The sequence below is a fragment of the Engraulis encrasicolus genome, chromosome 20, assembly GCF_034702125.1.
Source record: "Engraulis encrasicolus isolate BLACKSEA-1 chromosome 20, IST_EnEncr_1.0, whole genome shotgun sequence".
In the NCBI taxonomy this organism is placed as follows: domain Eukaryota; kingdom Metazoa; phylum Chordata; class Actinopteri; order Clupeiformes; family Engraulidae; genus Engraulis; species Engraulis encrasicolus.
The window spans coordinates 8,516,864-8,541,561 of record NC_085876.1 but is presented as its reverse complement, the minus strand read 5'-3'; the positions used below and the strand labels follow the sequence as shown (position 1 = coordinate 8,541,561).

General features: G+C 42.3%; 1 protein-coding gene across 2 annotated transcripts; it reads left to right on the top strand.

Annotated features, from left to right (window-relative positions):
• The first annotated feature begins 1,982 nt into the window (after nt 1–1,982).
• On the top strand, nt 1,983–13,938 carry LOC134435689 (uncharacterized). Of its 2 annotated transcripts, none has more exons than XM_063184736.1 (9): nt 1,983–2,076; nt 4,085–4,915; nt 5,405–5,511; nt 6,285–6,355; nt 6,968–7,173; nt 7,651–7,789; nt 9,700–9,814; nt 10,992–11,232; nt 13,193–13,938. In XM_063184736.1, exons 1-9 carry the CDS (start codon nt 2,058–2,060, stop codon nt 13,627–13,629), a joined length of 2,166 nt encoding a protein of 721 aa, XP_063040806.1. In that variant the 5' UTR covers nt 1,983–2,057; the 3' UTR covers nt 13,630–13,938. The 2 variants fall into 2 exon arrangements, with proteins under 2 accessions (XP_063040806.1, XP_063040804.1); XM_063184734.1 differs by having other exon boundaries at nt 10,989–11,232.
• The last annotated feature ends 10,760 nt before the right edge of the window (nt 13,939–24,698 follow it).

The window sequence follows — 24,698 nt, the reverse complement described above, 5'->3', positions numbered from 1 at the left end:
GGGTCAAATCACAAATGTGATTTTATTTTTGCCAGTAGCCCTATTCCACAAAATCATTTATTGTGCTGTTTTTTACTTGCTCGCTTAACTGTCAAATTAGTAGCCTAAGGCTCTTGGGGGACAGTTGTGTTCGCCACTATCCTGGATCTGCAGTTGTGTGTGTAGAGGAGTAGAGTACTTTTATTAATCCTGAAGGAAATTAAGGTGGCTGTCAGTTTACAAAAATACTCAAATACAAAAAAATATGCAAAGACCTAATAGAGATAATACATTGCAGTAAACATATAGCGCACACTTGAGTACAGAAATCAGCCTTATGTAGTTTACATATACATGCATGTGTACTCTCTCTCTCTCTATCTTTCCCACACACACACACACACGCACACGCACACGCACACACACACGCACACGCGCACACATACACACACACACACACACACACACACACGGCCTGTAGTTGTGGCCAGAGCCATCTAATAACAGAGTTGCGCAAACCGGGGACCAGGAAGTCGGTTGGTGATGTGATTCGCGTAGATTAAAATGTTTCTTAACAGTAAACTTCTGTTCGTTGGAAACTAACACAGAACCATCACATACCAAACAAAGATTAAGTACAAACAAATTACATGACCTTTACCACATTTTCTGTGTTATACCGCCACCTTCTGGAACTAAGTAACTTCTAATAGAACTAAAGTCAATGGGGATTTCCATGTTGACTCTCCGTGAGGCTCCATGAGAGCCGCCATTGCTGTGGAAAGATTGGTCCATAGAGGTCTATGGGAGTGGCGTAACTCTGATATTAGATGGCTCTGGTTGTGGCCTCGTGTTTTGCTGACGGCCCGCCTCCGTGGAGAAAACAATTCAGTTTCCCCCCTTCAGCCTAACCACAACACCTTTTGGGGGACTATTCTTCATTCACCATACCGTTTGCAAATGAGAAAATGACATTAGAATTGAGCTTTTGCAAGATATTGAAATACAATTCTGTTGTCTGTGACGTCATCACGAGGCCACGACGAGGCAAGTGAGCAAGGGAGGACGGGAGTCCGCATATTGGAATTTACCCATATACACACGCACGCATACAAAAAGATTCTCTGTGCCGTAAAAGTCCTGGGGTCCAATGAGTGTGCAAGTGTGGGGGATTGGTTCATGCCGTCCATTCACCAATGATGGATCTCTTTCAGTGTAGGCCTATCCTTGTGTGTAGTGTTGAAGGGCTGGATGTCCCTGGGGACAAAACACTGTCTGTAGCTGAACAGGCTCCTCTGGTTGACCAGAAATGGGTGCATGGGCTGTCTGTCATTGTCATGCATGGTCCAGTCTGCTCAGGGTCCTCTTCTCAGCTGTTTTGAGACCCAGCTTTCCTCACCAGCCTATGCGTCCACGTCCAGCATCCTTCTTCTTAATGCTACCCCGTCAACTGGCAATAGCATAGGACAGGGAGACTGGGCTGGGACAGGACACAGCTATGATAGACTGATAGAACATCAGCAGGAGTCTGTTGCAGACATTGAATGATCTCAGCATCCTGAGGAAGTAGAGCCTGCTCTGACCTTTCTGATAGGCCTAGAGTCGAGTGCATCTGAATTAGCAGCCCAGTCCAGTTTATTGTCCAGAACGGAAGTAGTAAATTGCATATTCAAAACAAACTGAATGTTTACAACAAGTAGGGAGATAAGGATATTTCATCATACTCATACTGGCAACATACAACAGGGCGAATGTAACCCATAGCAGATTGGTTTACCATAACCAACATGATCTCTTCACACACTTTAGAGTGTTGGAATCGGAGAGCCCACAGTGAAAACATGTATGCCAAAGTATTTCTTATCCAATCTCAACAGTTTCTGTAGAGTTCACCTGGAACCAATTTATTCTAACCAGTTGTCTGCTCTACGTTAGTTGGAATCTGTCACGTGACAAATGAAACCTAGCCATCCACCCAGAACGCGGCCAATGACTTCTAATTAGTCAGTGGCAGGTCCTCTACGACCTAGGCCTCCAGAAGTTAATTGATAGCAAACGCTGATGAAGGTGAATGAAAGATGTCAGTGCTCGATTTTGGTAAGTGAATTATCGACTAATAACGAAACGAATCGCAACGAGCTAATTGCTTTATTGATGTTGGCTAAGGAATTAGGCCTATTCGTGACGTGCAAAGACGTTCGAGATAACTTGCTGTAAACAACGTTTGCTCTTCGCGAATAAGCCTGTTATTTCATTATTTTGAATGTCTGGAATGATAGACTAGGATTTTGAGTTTTTCTCTAGGAAGGCCTGTGGTCAATTTTAGCCAGCTGTCGCCCACGAACCTGTAGCCTACTAAATTGTATATTTTTTGCACAAGTTGTCATTTCTGTTTATCGACTTAATTAATGGCATATTAGACATTGATTTGGATGTGTAACACAAGTTATGTTTTCCTGTGAAGTTGCCGTTTAAAGTCAGGGTAACGCTGGGAAAGGATTTGTCAGGGGAAGTTTTGCAGTCATGAAGTTAGAACAAAAAAAAAAAACATGCATTCTTGTTTTGTTATGTTGGTATCACCCAGTAGGATACGTGTTGTTGGTAGTAGTAGTAGTAGTAGTAGTAGTAGTAGTAGTAGTAGTATGTGCCTATGATGTTGACCTTTAATTTGTATAGGGTAGTTAGTCCAATTGCTTAACCACTTTTTTCAATTTGACACTTGTGTTCCAGATTCAATAGGCAGTTCCATTGCACTGGCAGGGCAGGTAGAGTAGGCCTAGGTGATTTCACTTAGTGATTAACCCAAATAAGTGCAGTTATTCAACAATAGCTCCTTACATTTCAAGCCAGATGAGTCAGCATTGGGAAAGGACACACAGCACACCTGCACGAGATATTCCACATTAATTTGAACTCTAATTGGTTGCACCCAAGAGGCTCATTAGGCCTGCCTCATGCCTTTGTGTTGGAGGCAGAGCCATAGAGGAGGAGTCAAACGCAGTCCACAAGCTAGTTTGAGACAGTTTGGCTCCTGTCGGGGTGTGGGAAGAAACAGTAATGGGAATAAAAGTATGTTCATCTCGCTTCATCACCATTGATTTTGCATGTTTGGCTTATCAGTTCAATTGCTTTAAATAAAATCATTATTTGATTAATTGTCTTGAGCTCATGCCATTCCTCTGCTGAACCTTTGTAAAGGTACATGTATTTATTCCCTTGTTTACATCCCAAAGATATGGGGTTCAGTCAGGAGGAATTATGTGGCTGTACAGGGATGTTGCCATGCATCTGCATGTTGTACTTGAAACCAACCATTATAACATTTATATTCAACAGTTGCTACGTTTACATGGGACATTTAGGCCTACTTCTGAATTAACTGACTTTAATTCTGAATAAAGCTTAATTCCGCTTTGAAAACGTCATGTAAACGCCTCTTCTCTTTAATTCTGAATTAAAGGAAAGATCAAAGGGAACTCGACGGAACTTTTTAATTCTGAATTATTCATTCTGAATGAAAAACATCATGTAAACGTAGTGAGTGTGGCTTCTCACTATGTAATTGAATAACCTGGTTTTACACACCCACACCCATTTTTTTTTTAACCATATGTAAAAAGTGGAGATCTCTAAAATGCACCCGTCACAATCATTTTTTTAATCCGCAAGTCATGTTGTATATTTTGCATAAATGGTTTAACATCCACTTTAAAAAAATATCCATATGTGTAAACAGGGTCTTTGACTAATTTATATATCTGCAGTTGAGGGCACCTCTGAACCACGAAATATAGCATGCCGTAAGCGTCTGAAGATAGTGTGCGTGCTGTGATTGCTCTTGGCATTCCAAGGCTGCTGTGCTGCTGTGCATCAGGTAGGTAGGTGGGTGGTGATGATAGAGATATTTTAGAGCCCTGTTTACACGTATGGATATCTTTGTAAACACACTCATTTGGGTCTTTTGTTTACCAATAAACAGCGTTCGAGAGCCCTAAAACGGATATTTTCAAAACTTGAGTAATGAGTACTTTTATTAATCCTGAAGGAAATTAAGGTGGCTGTCAGTTTACAAAAAGTACCGTTACTTTTGCCCGTCATCTTTTAGGCACTTCATTTCTTCTGTGTGATGAGGAGGAGGAAGAGGAGGAAGTGGAGGAGGGCTCTTGCGAGGAAATGGCAGACGACTATGATGATGACTATGGTGATCATGAGGTGGATGATGATGATGATGATGATGATGATGAAGAGAAGGGGGGAGATGACGAAGAGCAACATGGCGCTCTGATAACAGACATGGGAGATGAAGGGAACGGGCACGAGCAGCTGGGTAGAAAAATACTAGCATCAGACGTGGACGACGACAGCCTAGAAGAGAACATGGTGAAGGAGGTGGATGGACAATCAGGGGAACGGAGAAACATAAAAGAGGAAGTAGACGTGGAGGTAGAAGATCAAGGTGAGGATGATGATGATGAGGAGGAGGCTGAAGGAGAAGAGGAGGACGAAGAAGTGAAGAGGGTGTTTTGCTTCCAAAGACAGTTGAGGGGCAGGATGAGGGACCAGGCAGTGGTGGGGAAGAGCCAAGGAGGGAAGGTGGATGGAAGCGGAGTACTACTAGTAGCACGGCAAGTGCCGGCAGAGAAAACCGACATGATGCTCGATACCTTGGTGAACACGCATATGAATGAAGGCTTGAATGGGGGTCCAGTGAATGTGATTGGCCCAGAACTCGGGTACCCCGCTGCCCAGTCCTACGGGGCCCAGCAGGAGAGCCTTTTCCCGGGGAGTACGCAGCCCCAGGTGGGCCTGGCCTCCTCCCAGGCCCTGGAGGTGAGCACAGAGTTGCCCCCCATGCAGCAGACGCTCGCACCGGCCACGGAGCTGCCACCATACAGGCCCGGGCCCAGGAAGAAGACCCGTACGCTCTACAAAGCAGGTGTGTGTATGTGTGCATTCCAATATGCAACGTTGATTCTTCCACTTTTGCTTGTGGCCTCGCCCCGCCTCCTGGCCCCTCCTCCGTGGAGGAAACAATAGAGTCTCCCAGCTGTCAGCCTAGCCACAACAACTTTTGGGTTTTTTTCATTCACCATCCCAATTGCAAATGAGAAAAAGACTTTACAATTGAGCTTTTGCAAGATATTGAAATAAAATGCTGTTGTCAGTGATGTCATCATGACATATTACTTCCTGGCACAAGGCCACAAGCACAAGTGGAGGAAGCAAGGTCGCATATTGGAACGCACTCTGTGTGTGTGTGTGTGTGTGTGTGTGTGTGTGTCTTTGCCTTTCTGTCTGTTTCTGTCACTCACCCTTAGGCATATTTTGTTTTAATGTATATGCGATTTTTATTTTGTACACAGCTATTTGACTATGTATTTGGTTTATGTGTGTGTTTGTGCTCTCTAAACGTCTTTATGGATAGAGCAAGTGCAGAGGTTGGAGCAGTTGTTTCAGGATGACCATTATCCAGACGCCGACAGGAGAAGGGACATTGCTGCGTCGGTTGGTGTCACACCGCAAAGGATCATGGTTAGTGTAGTTTCTAACTCATTCTTAACATCTCTCCATCTTTTAATGTGTTCTGGCACTGAAAAAAATCAAATTTGGCAGTTCCTTGTAGATGATGTGGCACAACGTGCTAAGGCACCTGTACCTTACGGTCTACATGTCCAATGGGAACCCAGGTCTGAGTCTGGCCAGGGCCACTTCCCAATCCTACCCCATCTCTAGCTGTGTTCAGACAGTCAGAGAACCGTGCTGGTACCCGTTCCTGCACCTAGCTGTAATCTCTAACCGGCTGTCTGGCATGTTCTCACATTGCAAGAGTGTTTGGGAACCGGAAACTTGGTTCCCAGTGCAAACTGAAAAGTAGTTGATTTTTCTCTGCGAACCGTGATGACGACGTGGACGTATACCCCAGCACATGGTCACATACAGGGAAGTTCAAAGCCCGGTACGAACGTAGGTGGATCACAGCTTAGATTGTTAGTTATGAATGTAATTAGTGCACTGCTCTGGTCTGCTTGAAAACACTATCTGTCTCCAGGTAATTTCATGCCTTTTCTTCACTCTCCTGTCAAATCAAGAGTTGGCAGTTGTCTTTTTTGCCAGGCTTGTCAGATAGGCAGCCATGCACAGCAACACGTGTGAACCATTGACATTTGTGTTATAGTAATTCATTTATTGCCAAGATGACTTTATTAGCAACCAGTATCCATATGGCAAATCTTTTCATAAAGTGTTTATTTTTCTCTGTTTCTTTTCATAAAGTGTTTATTTTTCTGTGTTTTGGTCTTCTGTAGGTGTGGTTTCAGAATCGGCGTGCCAAGTGGAGGAAGGTCGGCAAGGGCCAAATGAAGATGGTCAAAAGCAGGTATGACCACACACACACACACACGCACTGATGAAGGCTTGTTAGCCGAAACGCGTTTGCTTTTTGGACATGGTGGTAATATAAATAAATAATGAGACGCAGTTTGTGAGTGCGGATTTCTTCTTCCTTAAGATGAAACACACACACACACACACACACACACACACACACACACATGCAGTACAATACACAAACAAACACACACACACAAGCATGAGGTGCATTTGATTTTGTGCAATGTCGGCCGATGCTGCAAAGTACATCAGCAAGAACTTCCCGTCACGACATGGGTGGTGTTAAAGCTCAGACCTGTTTGATCTACCATACATAGCACGGGGGGTGGGCGGGGGTGTATAGACGTTGCGCGACAATCGAATGTGCCTGTTCATAGATGTGTTGTAGTCTGGCCAAGATGATCCGAAAAGCCACGTTTGCTACACAAGCTCACATACAGATACATGCTGTACGGTACAGGGATAAACATCCTTAGCTATGTTGCAACCTAAGTATATAATTATTATTTGTTATGTGATTAGTTGTAGCAAATGGGTACATGTTTTGTGTTGGAGTTCAATAAGAGGTGTGTGTGTGTGTTTTATTTTTGCCCAACAGAGCAGCCTACCTCCATGGAACAGTCCCATCGGTCCTGCCTCATCATCAACATCCCGCCCCCACTCCTACCCTGCAGCAGTCGCATCCACATCCGCATCCCCAGGCCCAGGTCCAGCCCCCAGCTCACCCCCAGCCACAGCACAACATGCAGACCCAGCAGCTCCCACCATACAGCTCGCTCATTGGCAGCTTGACTGGACATGCAGGTAAAATCCTTGCATGTATACATACCGTATACAGTACACCTGCATGTACACACACACACCAGAACAGCAATACTGAAACGTAAATTCACTTAGTACTCATAAAGCAATGTTCACCTTAACCTGAGCAGCCTTACAGTTAATGCACACACACACACACACACACACACACACACACACACACACACAGATAAACTCATGCATACATACTGGACTGGCATCTCCACAGTAAGAAGCTATTTGTTGATGTCCCTTCTGTGTAAAGAATAGGGATCCTCTAATAAATAATAAATAAATCATATTTTATGTGTCCATGTTTATTCATCTATGTTGCACACCTGCTTCTCCATTCTCTAGCTGTCCTTGGCCAGCCGAAATGTTGGTGGTGTTATGAAAGATACCGCCCTCTGTACAGTACAATATATGGGGCCTCTAATGACAAATAAATGATATCTGATTATTTGATTCTCTGTGTGATAGCTCTCATCGGCCATCTGTACGTGTCGAATGAGGGGGGTCCCCGCCCAATGCAGAGCCCCCCTCCTCTACGCAGGGCATCGCTCTCCCTCTCCCTAGACCCCAACCAACACCTCATCAACATGCCCACTGTCGACAGCTGGTAAGCAAAACAAAATTTTCCCCTTAGAATAATATTTTCAAAATGGGTCCTATTATTACTCTCTGTTGAGAGACGTTAAAGGCTCAGGAGGATTTTTTTACTCAGAATAATGTTTCCAAAGTTGTTGTTGTTGTTGTTGTCCCCTGGAGGGTGTTGGGCAAGGTATTGCTATGACCCTGTTTGTCGATCTGTTTGAGTGTTTTCAGTAAGGCTGTAACGATATTGCATCGAACCGAGGGATCGCGGTACGCAGACCCACGAACCCCTATCGCGAACCTTCCTCGCAGAATCGCGATGCGCCCTTTTAAAGTTGTTACCCCTCAGTCTAGAAAACAGCAGGATACAGGCAAATGCTTGCATATGCGCTTAATGCTTGTATATGCGCTCAAAGACAATTAGAAATGGGGCGCACATGAGCGAGTAACACTTCCATTCACCCCTCTCTCCTGTAAAATGTTCCGTCCAACCAGCAGCACGTGCATTGGTTGTTATTCATTGCCTGAGAACCTCCGCGACCGCGAGACAAAAAACTTCGTCGGAAGGTAAAGCACAGAAATGAACAACAGACCAAGAAGGCTTTATCAAACGTGTGGTGATGTTTTTGATTCATGCATGCGCCGATGTATGTTGAGTGGAGATAGACGTTGAGCGGAGAGAGAGAAAGAATGCGAGAGAGCGAGATGCTCCGCCTGCCCAAATTTGAAAGAGCTTTGAAAGAGCTCTATACGCTCATAAGAGTGTCTGAAGTCGGGCGAACATTGAGGTCGATGTGGATATTAGGCAGCATTATATCCTCCCCACATTGAAAGCCTGCCTAGCGAAAACATGCTCCATTTCAAAATGTCAAATCACAAAACCAAACAAAAGACAACGTGCGTGTTGCATACAGAGAACATAACTGAGGTTCATTTCGAGTTTTGTTTGTAAGCGTGTGCGCGCTGCTGCACGATCAAAACAAATATTAAGCATCAAAATTAAGTGTTGCATTTCTGTAAGTAACTTAATACAACATGTTTCCTGACGAAATATTTCCAGTGTTGTTTTCAGTTAATGTTTGGATATTAATTGGATAATGTTTGACAATGTGAGACAGTTGTATAGGCTACCTATACTGGAACCCTGACCCTTCTCTCTCCATCTCTGTCTCTCACACATGGTCAGCATCTCAGCATGATATGATCTAAGCCTATTTGTAATAAGCCTATTTTTCCTTGGTGAACTAATATCCCTTATTTCTCTGTGTTGTGCTTTGATGTCAACACCTGGGGAACAGGTTGCAGTGGTAGGACTATATCTGCAACATCATTTAGTAGACCTAAAAAAATAATGTAGGCAGGCAAATGCAAAAAGAAAGCATAGGCCTATATATAAATATAGCCCATAATTTATTTTCTTCTTATTTTTTTCCCTTAAAAAAATAATAAAATCGTGGGGCATATCGAACCGTGGGTCATATATCGTGATACAAACCGAATCGTGGGTTGGGTGTATCGTTACAGCCTTAGTTTTCAGTCACCTGCGGGTGGCGCCAAGCATGTATTTCATACATCTAGCAGTAGGCAGAAGGCCAGGTAGTATGCCCTTGTTCATCACAGGGGTGAAAACTACTTTTTCTGTGGCATCAATAAAGTTACTGTGCTCACTCTACTACAATACAGTTACTGTGCTCACTGCTTACTCTACTCTTTTGAACTGAATCTGCTTTTGCAACCATTCATGGTCAAATACAGTATATAGTCATGAAGAATGTGATGGAAGTGGTGTTGTGTTGAAATCAAAAGTTTGAATGCTAGAATCGTGTGCAAATGGGAAGATTGAAGGCACCTACAGTGGAAGCCCACATTGCTCTCATATATATACGTGATGCATTGTCTCAAGGTTGTAGCTGTTGCTGTGTCTTGGCTCTACAGGAGCACCTACACTGACGTCTCCTCTCTGAAGATGGAGGCTGTGAACCAGATCACCTATGTGCCAGTGTCCAACGCTGTGCAATACCCTGCCAAGGCTCTGACGCACTCCCAGCAGGTCTGTGAAGATTGGCATCCATTCAGGTCACTGTAGTCAAAGAAGTCAAATAAGTCTATGATAAATGGTCTAAACGGCATATTATGCCATTGCCCAGGCACACTGTTCCAAAATTTGCCCCATGCATCATCACCTTTAGGGTTGCGAGCATAGTTATGCGAGGCTTGATGTTGATTGATAACCGTTTTTAGTCAATATCTTCCTAAACCACAGCTCAATTTTCATTCGTTTATTTGCAATCATTGTGTTAAATGGTAGAAAGCTCCCATAACGTTCCGTGGGGAGGGACGACACTAAGACAAGAGGCCATAGGAAATGACTGCATGTAAATCCAATGCGGCACAACCCCGGATGTACTTTAGTGTATGTAAACAGCAAGGTAGAACCACATTCATCTGGTGAGAGCCAGGTTACATTAACACGGTGTTGATAATAATAACAGGGCATAATATAACTAGTGTTGCACCGATACCATTTTTTGGCCCCGATACCGATACCCGATACCTGGCTGTGCAGTATCGGCCGATACCGATACCACCCTATTTGAAATGTATATGAAGGGCTGTAGTGCATACTACTTGGATGTAAAATCATTGCATGGCTTTGTCAAGCTGCTGCCTACCTTTGTGAAACAGGAAAAACACTAATACAAAGTGAATCCAGCAAAACTTTTTATACTTTTTAAATACCGGTACCTCTATGAAATAACTAATTTCAAGGCTGTTTAAGTGTCATAAAAGCACCTGTAAATGGTATCGGTGCCCTATTTGTTGGTACTCACCGATACAACCATTTTAGTGCCGATCCACCGATCCACCGATACTGGTATCGGTATCGGTGCAACACTAAATATAACATGCCATGTTTTCCATGAGGGGATTGGTCTCAGTCAGATTCTTTTGACTTGACGAGAGACGATTGATAATGTAGAGACGGTTCATAAGTAGGGTCTTCCGGAATACATTGACGTGAGGTTCTAAACTACAATCCTATGGCGTCTATGCCCCTTTAGGCGTCTAGGAGAATAAGAGAATAAATGGAGGTCAATGGAAAGTCACACCCATTAAAGAGGCTGGACTTGAGGCCTTGACCAAGGAGGCCTTGACCTTGTTGCATTGATGACATGTGGAATGATTCATCTTGGTTACCCTATTGAATATCTTTTGACTCCCAGCAGCTGTTGCACACCAACAGCATTAACCAGCAGCAGTATGTACCTGCCAACGTCACCTACCTCACCACCAACAGCAACAATAACAATAACAACAATGGCCTGTCCTACACCGCCTCCAACCATACCCATAACCGCAACCTCAACCTGACCCTCAACCCGGGCACCTCCAGCCAGCTGGCCCAGCAGCCTGGTGGCAGCAGCCTGGGGACTGGGTGTCCCCAACCCACCAGCCAGCTCTACCAGGGTGAGAACAGTTTAGGGCCCCATGAAATGTAATCATGGATTTTTTTTTGTATGTGTGTATTTATTAATTAATTAATTTATTTATTTATTGTGCTATGGTATGCTACAGGGGTGGTATTTTGTTAGGAATAATTATGTAAGTAGCGTTCAATTTTTAAAGGGTGTGGGATTTTGAATGCACAGAAATTGTATGGTTTTACATCCCTGAATTGCAAAAGATGTGCACTGATCCTCTGCCATAATTAAATTTAAGCCATGTTTGTTTGCTTGTTTTCTAGGGATGCAAATTATCCATTACAGTTTTTCTCGATTGGTTTGGCTAATTTCTCAAAACTGAGATGACATTCTCAAAACAACGCGAACAAATCCCCAGACCAACTTGCAATTTCCCAAAACAGAATGGCATTTTTCATTGCTTTCATCAAATATCGAATGCTTTGTACATGTCTCAAATGTTAAGTACATCTCTGCAGATGGCTATGTATAAGTACCAGTAAATACAGTTGACACATTGAGCATACATTTAGCACATTTTCCAAATAAACTGATCTTGCTTATCTAAACGAATTAGACAATTCTCTGTGTAATGGCTGCCCTCTCCAAAACATGTCAGCATGATTTCATTGTGTAAGTCATCATATGCAAAGTAGTCTGCACAATTCAACTTTATTAGTTTGTAGAAAATAAAAATAAAAAATACAACCATGTATACTACAGTTTCCTCTGTTATTTGGCTGATTTCTTGACATTATTTCAAACGACACTCTGTTTCGAACAATTGCTATTTGCTTTGGGATTTGTCCATGTTATTTTGAGAATGATATCTCTGTTTTGAGAAATGAGCCAAACCAATGAGAAACCTGTAATATATGGGGATTACTTTCTGCATGTGAATTCACAGTAGAGAAAGATAAATTGATAAATGTCCTTGGTAAATAAATTGTCTGTGTTGTCAAACTTCAAGGGTTTCACTCACTTTTTCATTTTTATACATAGTCGAAATCTGTTAGCTGAACGTAGTCCCATAGTGACAAAACATCTAACCATTTTGACTTGCAGTGCTTACACAATGGCAAAGGGACAATGCATTTTGGGGTTACTGATGATATATGTGGGGAAGGAATTTAGTTTTGACACAGAGGTAAACTGTTTTTGGAGCGATATGAGCATGTGATGAGGATCCATGAGGTTATGCTGAACCATCCAGTTTATTTTGACAGAAGGACTAAATGAATGCAAATGAGCCAAAGCAATTGAGAAGGATCTATGCCATTTTTATGGTACTGACTATTTATGTGGGAGAAGGATTAGTGCTGATGCAAGAATGAGCTGTTTTGGGAAGTATATGACATTTTGCTAGTTATCTGAACTGTTTTGCAGAAGTGTAAGAATGTTTGGCCAAATAACCCAATGGTTATAGGAATGTCATCTCAGTTTCAAGAAATTAGCCAAACCAATCGAGAAAAACTGTAATTCATTAATCGTTAGTTGATTGCCTTATAGATCGACTTATGATTAATTGATAAGCAGCGTTTCCCCCCCGAAATCTCAATGTTTCTCGAAAGTAAAACTATTACATCTAAAAAATTTAAATAAAAAATGGAGATAAAGAAATGTAATCCAGGCACAAATGTAATCCATTTAAAGTAGTATTTAGTAGTATTTTAATTCAAAGGTGATTTGTATATTCCCACTATTCACAAGCCTCTTCACACACACTCTTCGCATGCCCATTTCACCTGGGTCTCTTGTCAGTTGAATTGTCGATTAATTGTGATTAATGCTTTTTAATCGATTAATGCATAATTATTAATTAATAATCGATTCATCGTTTGCATCCCTATTGCTCTCTCTCTCTCTCTCTCTCTCTCTCTCTCTCTCTCTCTCTCTCTCTCTCTCTCTCTCTCTCTCTCTCTCTCTGCCTCTCCCCCTCTCTCTCGTCTCCCTCTCTCCCCCTACAGTGCAGTCCCGTGTGTGTTCCAGTGAGCTGTCCTCTGCTCCTCAGACTGCGGTGTTCCAACCGGCCCCTGCCCGTCTCAGCTTACACCCCCTCCAGCATCAGGCACCCCAGTACCACCCCTCACCCTCCCCTCACACACTCACACACACGCCCACAGCCACAGTCACACACACACCCGCGCACACACATCTGCACACCAACAGCACCTTCTTCCCCTACCACTTTGCCCTCACCAAAGATGCCATTGTTGCTGCTGGCAACCCCATGGCCACGGCGTCGTCCATGGCGATGCAGGCTGAGCCCCCTCAGAGTCAGCCAATCAGCAACAGGAGGGAGATTGCCGACGCGGTTACGCACCAGTCCGACATGCACATCCACGCACACGCGTCCTCCTCTGACATGGCCTACCACTGTAGCTACTCCCCCATCATACTGTAAGCTCAGCAGAAAGTGTTGGTCAGTCAGAGTCCAGATGTCCATGCCCAAAGAGTCTGACTACATAAGCTGGGCTAGACGAGAAGGAAATATAATTTATAAGTGTTTAGTTTATTTGTTGTTGTTTTTTTTCTATCTACTCTGTGATTCTGCCAATCACTTGCTTGGCACTTGATTAAGTTTTGAGTTGCTGTTGTGTGAAGAAGACACATATGTGAGTTGTTGTTTAATTTTGTTTGCTGAAAAAGAAACAAAACGATGTGAATGTTGAAAAGATGCCAAGCTGTATTAAATTTGTAATTATTACTATGATTGGTTCTCTGGCTATTTGCTTAACTTGTCAACCACACGCCCCTCTTCATCATTTTATCTGGTCAGTTAGGTGATCTGACCCCATTACTTCATCTCTGGATGGTGCGTCGTCATAAGTTCATGTGGTCTGTATATGTATGCTGTTTTTTATTTTATTTAGGTCTAACCAAATTCAGCGATAACCTTTTAACATTTAAGGAAGGGAGGTGGGGCATATTTGTGTCCATGTTGTATTGTAGTGTACTGGATGGGGAGGTCTTTCAGGTGACTTCGTCCCAGGCCCAGCAAAAACTATCAGTGGCCCCTGCTGCCCTTCGCAATGGGTGGTGCCACATTTGGTGTTTACCATACCACCACTAGAGGGAGCCAATTAGCAGTCAGACAGACTCACCAAAGTTGGAAGACGGCAGCTGTTCCACCCATTTTAATTGCCTGATTACCATCGACTTTCAAATCACTTTGAGACAAAGGTGTTTTGCGTCACTAGGAGGGCGTGGCTTGGCTACCATTTGGGGGCTCGAGGCAGAATGTAGAATTATTTTGCCAGTATTTACCATGGTGGTGATGACATCTGACCATTTGGGGCCCCTACAGATGGCAGATTTGGTGGGGCCCCTGGCAATTGCCTAGTTTGGTAAAACTGGCTCTGCTTGAGGATTTCCTGACATCTCACCTTCCCACTCTCCTGTTGCCAAGTAAAATTTCAGTTAGCCAAATCATTTTATGGTGTTTTCATATGGGAACATACAGTAAGTCATGGCTCTCAGCTTGAAACTGCAGTTCACACTGGTCTATTCAGCTCATGAACGGAAGCTACACCAATATGATGGCTTGAATGTGTGCATGAAATGAATAATGTCTAAGCTTTATGACAGTATACATTTTTTATAGCAGTCATCCATTTTTTTCCTCACTAATGACTAGTGTGACAGTATCCAGAGTTAAAAACGTGACTTCCAAAAAAAATCCACTAGGTTTCTTCATCAGCTTATGGTTAGCTCTTCAAATTCAGCCAGAAATGATTTTGAATACCTACACTACAGCATGTAAAGCATTAAAACCTTATCGTAAGATCTTCAGACTGTTTATCACATAGCATTTTTTATCAAGATACCTTGGATTAGCAGTAGACAACCTTTCCATCATAAAATGAAAAGCCAATAAGGATGTTGCCCAGGCACATTGCTCAAAAACTTGGCCTCTGCATCATGACTTTTTATCAAACCATTCCCTTATTTATAGAAATACAGTATATATAGACTCATTGGTATGAACTCTTTGTCTATAGCTCTATGCTTAATATCACTGCATGTTCACATGTACAGTACTCAGTTTCACATTTTAGCGACCCAATCCCACATAGAAACACAGTAGGCTACCTCTTTCACACACTCGACACAGGACACGTCTTGTCACACTAGACTAGTGCATAGCTTTAAAGACTTCAGAGTGTGTGTGTGTGTGTGTGTGCGTGTGCGTGTGCGTGTGCGTGTGTGTGTGTGTGTGTGTGTGTGTGTGTGTGTGTGTGTGTGTGTTATGTAATACTAGTCCTACAGGGGGGGCTCTCACTGGCCGTCTGTTTCTTTGCTGGTATTGGCAGGAGGACCCAAAACCAAACACACCTGCAGCCAAAACATACTCTGTTTTACACAAATGTATGCACACACACACACACACACACACACACACACACACACACACACACACACACACACACACACACACACACACACACACACACACACACACACCTTGCATATATGCACACAGCTAACGTCAGGGCCGGCCCAAGCCTTTATGGGGTCTTAAGCTAAATTTCTTCCAGGGCCCCCCGTACCCAATAGATAGCCTAGTTCATTCATAGTAGTAAATGGCACATAAAATAAATGATGACTAGGGAAACTAGAGGACCATTCATTTCTTCCTGGAACTTCGCTGCTGGTGGCTTTGGGGCCCTAAGCCACCGCATAGTTCGCTTATGCCTCGGGACGGCCCTGCGTCCATAAAAGGGCTTGTGGGATGTTTCTGTGTCTTCTGTGTGTGTGTGTGTGTGCGTGCGGCCGTGCGTGCGTGTGTGTGTGTGTGTGAGCAAGAGAGAGAGATATACAGAGAGAGAGCGAGAGATACAGAGAGAGACCATCCACAAATAGCTTCATCCTGATGGTGCAGAATGCTGCGAGGACACCAGTTGATGCTGCCAGTCCACTTTTACTGATATGAGTGATATCTGTGGTTCCTTTCACAGCGAGATCCTCAGTTAGTGTTACTCCGCCAGGGATAGTCTGGCCTGCTCCGGCATTCACATAGTGATGCTACAAGCTACACAGAGGGCATAAATTTACAAGATAACTCGGCCCCGACCATGGCTCACTCGGCTAACAGGCACTGATAGCACGAATAGGCCAGATGTTGACGTGAGCAACTCCAGTGACAGAAGTAATTGAATTTGTATTGAGTCGCTGGCGAAAGAAGAGATAAATGCGATTTGGGTGACTTGAGCGACAGTTTGTAGTTGGACTTCAGTGAATATTGTGCAAAATGAGCTATGATGCGGTCCGGCGACAGCCGCCACAGCCAATTGGAATGAGGGAATGCTTGCATTCTGCTTTTAACAGGCATACTCTATCGTTTCTGTCGCTCGTATCGCTCTTGCTACACAGTTGTCGCCATCAGTGTGTTGGCCCGGTTACTGTTAGGCCAGAGACCCGTGTCTCTCCCTTCTATTACTTTCCTATCTCCTCTATTCTGTCCAATAAAGGCAAGGAATTCCCCAAAATAATTGAAAAATAAGATAATATGTCACAAAGCTGCTCAGATGTGAGCAAATGTGCAATTGCACATTTGATGGGCTGTTTCACTTATGGATATTATTGGGTGTTTTCCAGTCATTACTGATAATGAACAAAACAGTACTTCTATTACAAATATAGCAACACACATGGGGGAGTAAATGTCATCATAATCCAGTGACTTAATCCTACATTTCTTTGATTAGCTAATCATGTCTTTGGAAGTGCTTGTCTATGTGGAGTGGACAGAATAGATGTGCTAACTGGGAGTGATGAATGGTCAAGACAGGGTTGGACATCTTTTGGTCAAAAAATCGTTTCAATTTTAATTTCAGTTGTTATTAAGGATGACACTATTGGGATCCATCTAGTCTTCGATGTGAATTGTGTGTCAACATTACATTAAATTTAAAAAGTAACAAATATTGAACAATATTTCTACACAAAACACTGGGCACAAACTCATTCACACAATATTCACCCAACATTGCTACCCAAGAGTACATTTGATTTCAACAAGATATGGCTCTCACTGCAAACATCTTACTAAAAAGCATTGATGCGTAGAATATAAATACTGTAATATGTTACAGTCAATGTCAATGAGAGGCTGAACCTTAATCTGACATTGCACACTATTCATTATTACGTAATTAATTAATCAGACAATTTTTTATAATTATTTTTATTTTTTATTTTATTATTATTTTTTAATTGACATTATGTGATATAACTCTCCGACAACTAGCAGCTTGTGGGAGGTGTTTGAAAATGTAACTCACCTTACCGAAATTGACTCAAGCTAGACAATGTTAACAGGCTGACAATAACAAATACATTCCCTTTTCATCTCCATGTTGATGTTGAAAGACATGTATACTCAGCTTCAGAGATTATAGCAAATGTAGACAAAGAGTGAGTTGTAGCCTGACTGACAAAGTCAATCAAAAGCATATAATAGCAAATAATTTTGCTGTGACATACAGTATAATTCACAAGTACAGTACGTACAGTATGTTGACTCTTTCATGATATAATGTCTGCCTTGACTTAAAGGTAGGCCTACACTGTGCAGGAAATGGTCAAAAAAGGTACTGCAACTATGCTGATCATTGAAACTGAGTTGCATATTGCCACATTTGATCTTTTCATGAAAGTTTGCTGAGTAATAAACTAATATTTTCTAGTATGGCCCAAGTACAGTAATTTTTGCAGCTAAAAATGGCTATTTCTGGAAATTCAAAATGGCTGACCATGGAGAATATCCCCCTTTTCCTGTAGGCCTATGAAAAGTGCAATTTTTCCAGTCATATTGAATACTTAGAATTTGATGGTGGTGGTAAGTATGCATGAAAAAGGTAACATTAGTGAATGGGTAGCATGAATTCTGGAAATAAACAACTGAGCATCTTACACAGTGTAACTTAATTTCCAGAAATCATGCTGCCCATTCACTAATGTTACCTTTTTCATGAATACTTACCACCACCATCAAATTCTAAGTATTCATTATGACTGGAAAAATTGCACTTTTCATACATGAAAAGAGGGATCTTCTCCATGGTCCGCCATTTTGAATGTCCAAAAATAACCGTTTTTAGCTGCAAAAATGACTGTACTTGGACCACACTAGAAAACATTTGTTTATTACTTAATAGTAAACTTTCATATTAAGATCAAATTCGGCAATAGGCAGCCCAGTTTCAATTAGCAGCATAATTGCAGTACCTTTTTTGACCATTTCCTGCACAGTGTACCTTTAATGCAGCAGATGGATTTAATTCATCTGCAGGTTTCTTGTAGTGTCTCCATATATGTGGCAGCCATATATGTATAAAGCCCCATACAGAAGGGCTACACATGGCAGGGGAGCACAGATGTCTATGATTCTGATTAGGCCTTGATTTCCACAGTATCGGTTGTGTTTGGGTGAATACAGGATGGAAAAAGAGGGTGGGAGGGGTGTTTGAAGGCTTGCAGGGGGTGTGGTGGTGTTGGTAGTGGTGTGTGTGTGTGTGTGGGGGTGTATGGGTGTGGGGGGTGTTCCGCTGCCGAGACTAATATTTGATCAGCGAACTCAGACTACAGAAAGAGGACTTGTTTTCTGTATTTATGGATGTGGTCAAACACGAGATCCTAGCAACCTTTCCAAGAGCACCCCCCCTTCTCACACACACACATACACACCACCCCAACCCTCTTTCCTTCACACACACACACACACACACACACACACACACACACACACACACACACACACACACACACACACACACACACACACACACACACACACACACACACACACACACACACACACACACACACACACACACACACTACACTCATACCCCCATGGCCTTACAGAGAGAGTCTTTAAAATGTATTTCATATTTTTCCTTTTATGTGTAAGTCCATTTATAAGCATATATGCATACCAGTTATTTGTCAGTGCCATACACGTATGCATAGCCATAGTGATCTCGCACTTAATCATCTTTTATCCGCTTGGGAGATGCCTTCAGTATTTACACACCATGATCCAAGGGTGTGAGTTTACGACTTCATTTCTAAGGAAGGCCGCTGTGATTCTACGAATCTTCTGGAACGGTTTGTTTGGCTGGCTAACAAGTAAATGTACTGTTTGCATGTATATATGTATGTATGTACTGTATGTATATATGTATGTATGTACTGTATGTATGTAGTATGTATGGGGCCTAAACCCATTTCTATGTTAATTACATTACAGCAATATGCTGTAAATCCTTTGGTAATCACCTGTAGGCCCCCAGTTATGTAACACCAGCCCAAAGGCCCATTCATGTGTGAGACGGTTATGGATAACCTATGCATGGAATGTTTCACACGTTAATTTCATTACCTACATAATTTGACATAAAATTGATGAGCTTAATATTTACGTATGAAAACATCTAGGGGGTGAAGTTGTTGACTGTTAGAATGTGTAAACAGAAATACGGACATAGTACGTTTGCCGGTTGACCCTCACACCAGACTAATTCCTCTTGGTCCTTCAGCCTTTGGTGTTTCTGCTTTTTGTCTCATGATCAGTATGTCTTTTAGTTGTATAAATCACTGCCTCCATGATGCTACGATTCGATATCGATTTCTTAAGGCAGCGAATCCATTATTTTCGATACTTAAGAATGCCCCATGATACGAGTCGATTCGATTTTTTCCAAGTAGTTTTCCACTTCTATTATGTTGCACAATTAACAGTTGTTACTGTATCGATTATTATTTACAGCCATATCTTTGGTGGGCCCGTTCAAAACGTAGGTTACATCATGTCTCATCCAATGAGAGTACATACCAGAGATGTGGACTTGTGACTTGGCCTTGAGTCAGCCTTCATAAATGACTTGACTTGGCAATATTAGGAATGACTTGTGACTTGACTCAGACTTGTATACTATTGACTCGAGACTTGACTTGGATTTGACCGTTTTAACTTGCAATGACATGTCAAGTATATTCCATTTTCTGCATTTGTATGTGAAAAAATGTAAAAGAAATGGTAAGAATGGAGATTATTGAATGACTCAGATTACTCTGTTGATGCTATATCAAGTAGAGTTTAGGCCTGTTTGTGCTAGCTTACCCCCACTGAAGATGTGGCACCCCCCAAAGTGCCACTGGCCCTAGCAAGACAAAAGGACACTTTTGGTGTGGGGGGTTGCAGTATATAATCTCACCTCAGAGATTCCTCTGGGAGTCTCAACAAACCTCTGAGGGGGGTCCAACCTCTGTCTTTCTCCCTCCCTCTCTCTCTCTCTCTCTCTCTCTCTCTCTCTCTCTCTCTCTCTCTCTCTCTCTCTCTCTCTCTCCTCTCTCTCTCTCTCTCTCTCTCTCTCTCTCTCTCTCTCTCTCTCTCTCTCTCTCTCTCTCTCTCTCTCTCTCTCTCTGTCTATCTATCTTGGGTAAACTGTATTTGATTTCACTGTACCCTATGTAACCTACAGTAGCCTTGAGTTAAATGTAATGATACCTTGCAGTTGATAATTAAATTGTCATATAACTCATTCATTTGTATCTCCTCATCTGTATCATGCCATTTGCCTTTCCTGTGTCTTAAGTTAACACTGCTTCTGTTTCAAATGCCCACTCCTGGCCGTCGTAGGTTAGGAAGAAAGTGGAGGGAAAGTTATTCTTTTACAAAATTATTTGCCCTCAACCTGGACCAATAGGCCTTCTATATTTAGTTAAGAATGCGACTGGCAAAGGGGGACGACATGCATAGCAGTGTAAAGAGGTAATGCGTTTATGACCAAAAGTAGTTGTCAAGATCGTGCAAGAATACATGGTGATTTGTTACAGATTTCGGAAAGATGAGACTTGACTTGGCTTGGGTCAGGTACGACTTGGACTTGGGCTTAATTTAGTCAAATGAAGGACTTGCTTGTGACTTGCAAATAAATGACTTGGTAACATCTCTGGCACATGGAATGCCATTGAGGCAAGAGGCCGCAAGCTGGCACTACCGTGGCTCTAACGATAGGGCACCGGACTGCTTCGTCGGAAACCCGGGTTCAATTCCGGATGGAGGTCCTTTGCCGGTCCTTCCCCATCTCTCTCCCCATTAGTTCCTGTCACTCCTTCACTGTCCTATCAAAAAAAGTCATAACAAATAAAAAAGAACGGGAGGTCGTTTTACTTACACCCATTATCACCAAGCATGCGTACATACAATGTATAGAGATGCAAGAGTTGTTTGTGAAGATGCTAATGAGTGATTCTACGATTCGCCTGCTCTTTTGGCAAAAGCCAAATGTCAATTATCAGGGTTTTTTTTCAACTAAATGACCTAGATGTTTACATAGTGTATATATTCAAGTTTCCAAACAAACAAATTGCCAAGCTTAATCTTAAATCATTTGATAAATACTCTAATGAAAGCGAACATTTGCTTAATTATTTTGTCAACAGTGTTATGGACAAATAGGCTACTATGTCATTTCAAACATATATAAAAATACTACAGAGTTGAAACAATATATGTTTGAAAGTGCTTATGTCCCTTAGCAGTAATGTTGTCATTAATCTGTGCAACTGATATAGAAAATGTGATTGTTGAGCTTTATAAGTAGGATTTTATGAGTCAGTGTGATACAGACTGACACATTTTTCATCATAAATCCCTGTAACGTCTGATTTGAATATAGTCACCCTCCTTACACAATACTTCCTTCTCCAGAGATAATCCCTAGTGTATGTTCATATGATTTTTCCAACACATAAGGGATCAATAGCACAAAAACACTTTTAAAACAGTCAACGGTGTAACTCAACTGTGTTACGGTCAACAGTGCAGGGGAACAAGTCGGCACTTTTTTAGGAGAAAAAAACAGAGCAGACAAACCCATCTCCCTAGAACACAAATTATTTTGTTTGTTTGTCTCTCAATATGGATATAAATTGGCAAAAACATACTCCTCCTCAACTGTCATCAGTGTTGCCAGATTGGGCTGGTTCCCGCCCAATTGGGCTGCTTAGGATGGCCGTGTGCTGGTAAAAATGGCATCTATCAGAAAAACCTTCCCACTGCCATATAAATCAATAGAATTGGGTGGGTTTTTAGGGCGGATTTTGATCATTTTTTGGGCTGGAAATCATCAGCCTCATCTGGCAACCCTGACTGTCATACTTAATTGTAACACCATTGACGGTAACACCGTTGACATTTCAGCCATTTTCATGGTGTTGTGCTAACTAAGGACCTCAGAAGTTCCACCACAACACCTTAATCAATTCATGTATCTGTATGCTTTATCTGTGTTTTTCTACATGTGATTTCTAATTCAGATTCTTATGAATATGTTGATAACACTGTTGACAGGCAATTTTCCCGCTATGAGAACATGAAAAAGAATGGATTAAATTATGGAAGGATGGAGCCCAAAATTTACCAAAAAGTCTTCCCGTATCCTGCCAAAGAGGTTATGACATCACATGATGTTATTCGTATGGCCTAAGACCAAACCATTACTGATTTATGGAGGAGGTTTCAGACCGTGACACGGTTAACACAGTTTTCGTGGACACACACAAAATGGCAAATTTCATGTATAATGGAAAGGACAGTGGTCTTTCTGACAGTTTTGTCATATTGTGATGATTACTGTGAATCAACATTTGCAATCTTCTTGGGCAAAACAAGTTTCTTTACATGCTAATATGAAGACTGAATCTGACATTTGGAAAACAGGACGGCATGAAAACGCCCAAAACCAGTATTAAATATTCATTCTTGCTGAGGGAAATAATGCTATGTCTACACTTTCTGTATTATATGAAAGATAAATGTTTTCTAATGTCCAAAACATCATTGGATGCAGTTAATAGTTAGTGGAATTGCCAAATAAAATCCACGGACTTAAAAGTGTAGGCGAATTAGAGAATCACTCTAATGTATTCATGCAGTGCGCAAAGTTACTTTTTAAATATATTTTCAGGGACTTTTGTGCCTTTATTGATAGGAAGATTAGGAGATTATGACAGGAAGTGAGTGTGGGGAGAGAGATGGGGAAGGATTGGCAAATGACGGAATCGAACCCGGGTCACCGACGTAGTGACCCAGTGCCCCACCGTTAGGGCAAGGCAGGGCAGGGCCGCGAAGTGACTGTTACCTCAGAATATCTAGACAACACTTCCAAATGGATCTGTCCCCAAACTGGAGTCACTCACTGTTCATACAGACTCTGTTCACCGGAAGATGGCTGAAACATTGACTTAAAGGGACAGTTTGGTCAATTTCAACATGCAGTTGTATTGCTCACGCTACCCTTGACTTGTCAGTACCTGGTGATGCCACATTTTTCGGCTCAGCCCTTTCCGAGATATGAGCAATTCTAATGGGGGCAGCGTTTGCTTACATTTTAAAAAAAATGAAACATAGGCCAACTCCAAATATTTTCCCAAAAGGTACTGCTGTTTGCTAGTTTTCTGCTGATGTTTTATAACCTTTTGGATGTTTTTGGGAATAAATAAAAATGTTTTTTTGAAATGTAAACAAAGAGCTGCCCCCATTACAATGACCAGGATCTCGGAGACGACTGAAGAAGAAGAAAAAAAAATCTCAGGCACTGACAAGTCCAGGGTAGTGTGAGCATTACAACTGCATGTTGAAATTGACCAAACTGTCCCTTTAAGTAGTTATGCTGCCATTAGCATTTATTTAGTGATTTGGTTACGTAACGCAGCATAGGCCAAGCTCAAGATGGTGTATGTATGAATAGAGTTGTTGGACATGTACATACAGATGTGAAATGGAAGGGCGTTAGGCAATATTTACTGTACCAATGGTGGTAAATATTCATGAAGAAAAAGGTGTTTTGTAAATGTTTGTGAATGGTGAGAGAGAAATTTTGATAATGCAACCAAAAATGTTACACAGGGGACCTTGAAAGTGAGGTGAAGTGGTCGTTTGGGGTTAGTTGACCTTTTCATTTGCCAAGTTTCCATTTCAAGAACAAAATGTGAGCCTTTTTCGGTCTCTCCAAACATTTTTGTTTCTCAGACTGACATGATGTTTCACGTACGGGAACTAAACCGTTGTGGTCTCATCCCTTCAACAAACTATGTCGCATAAACACACACACACACACACATACACACGCGCGCGCACACACACACATGCACATACACACACACACACACACACACCCACACACAAAGGCGCGAGCACACACACACATGCACATACACACGCATGCACGCACACACGCACACACGCACTCACGAATGCTCTCTCTTTCTCTCTCTCCCTCTCTCTCTCTCTCTCTCTCTCTCTCCCTCTCTCTCTCTCTCTCTCATACACACACATACACACGCCCGCGTTCACAGGCTCAGACACGTGCAAGAGGAGGATGGGAGGATGGGATGGGATGGAAGTTCTCCAGAGCTGCAGTACCCTGGCATCCCCCCGCCCGCGTCAGTGCCCCATGCCCC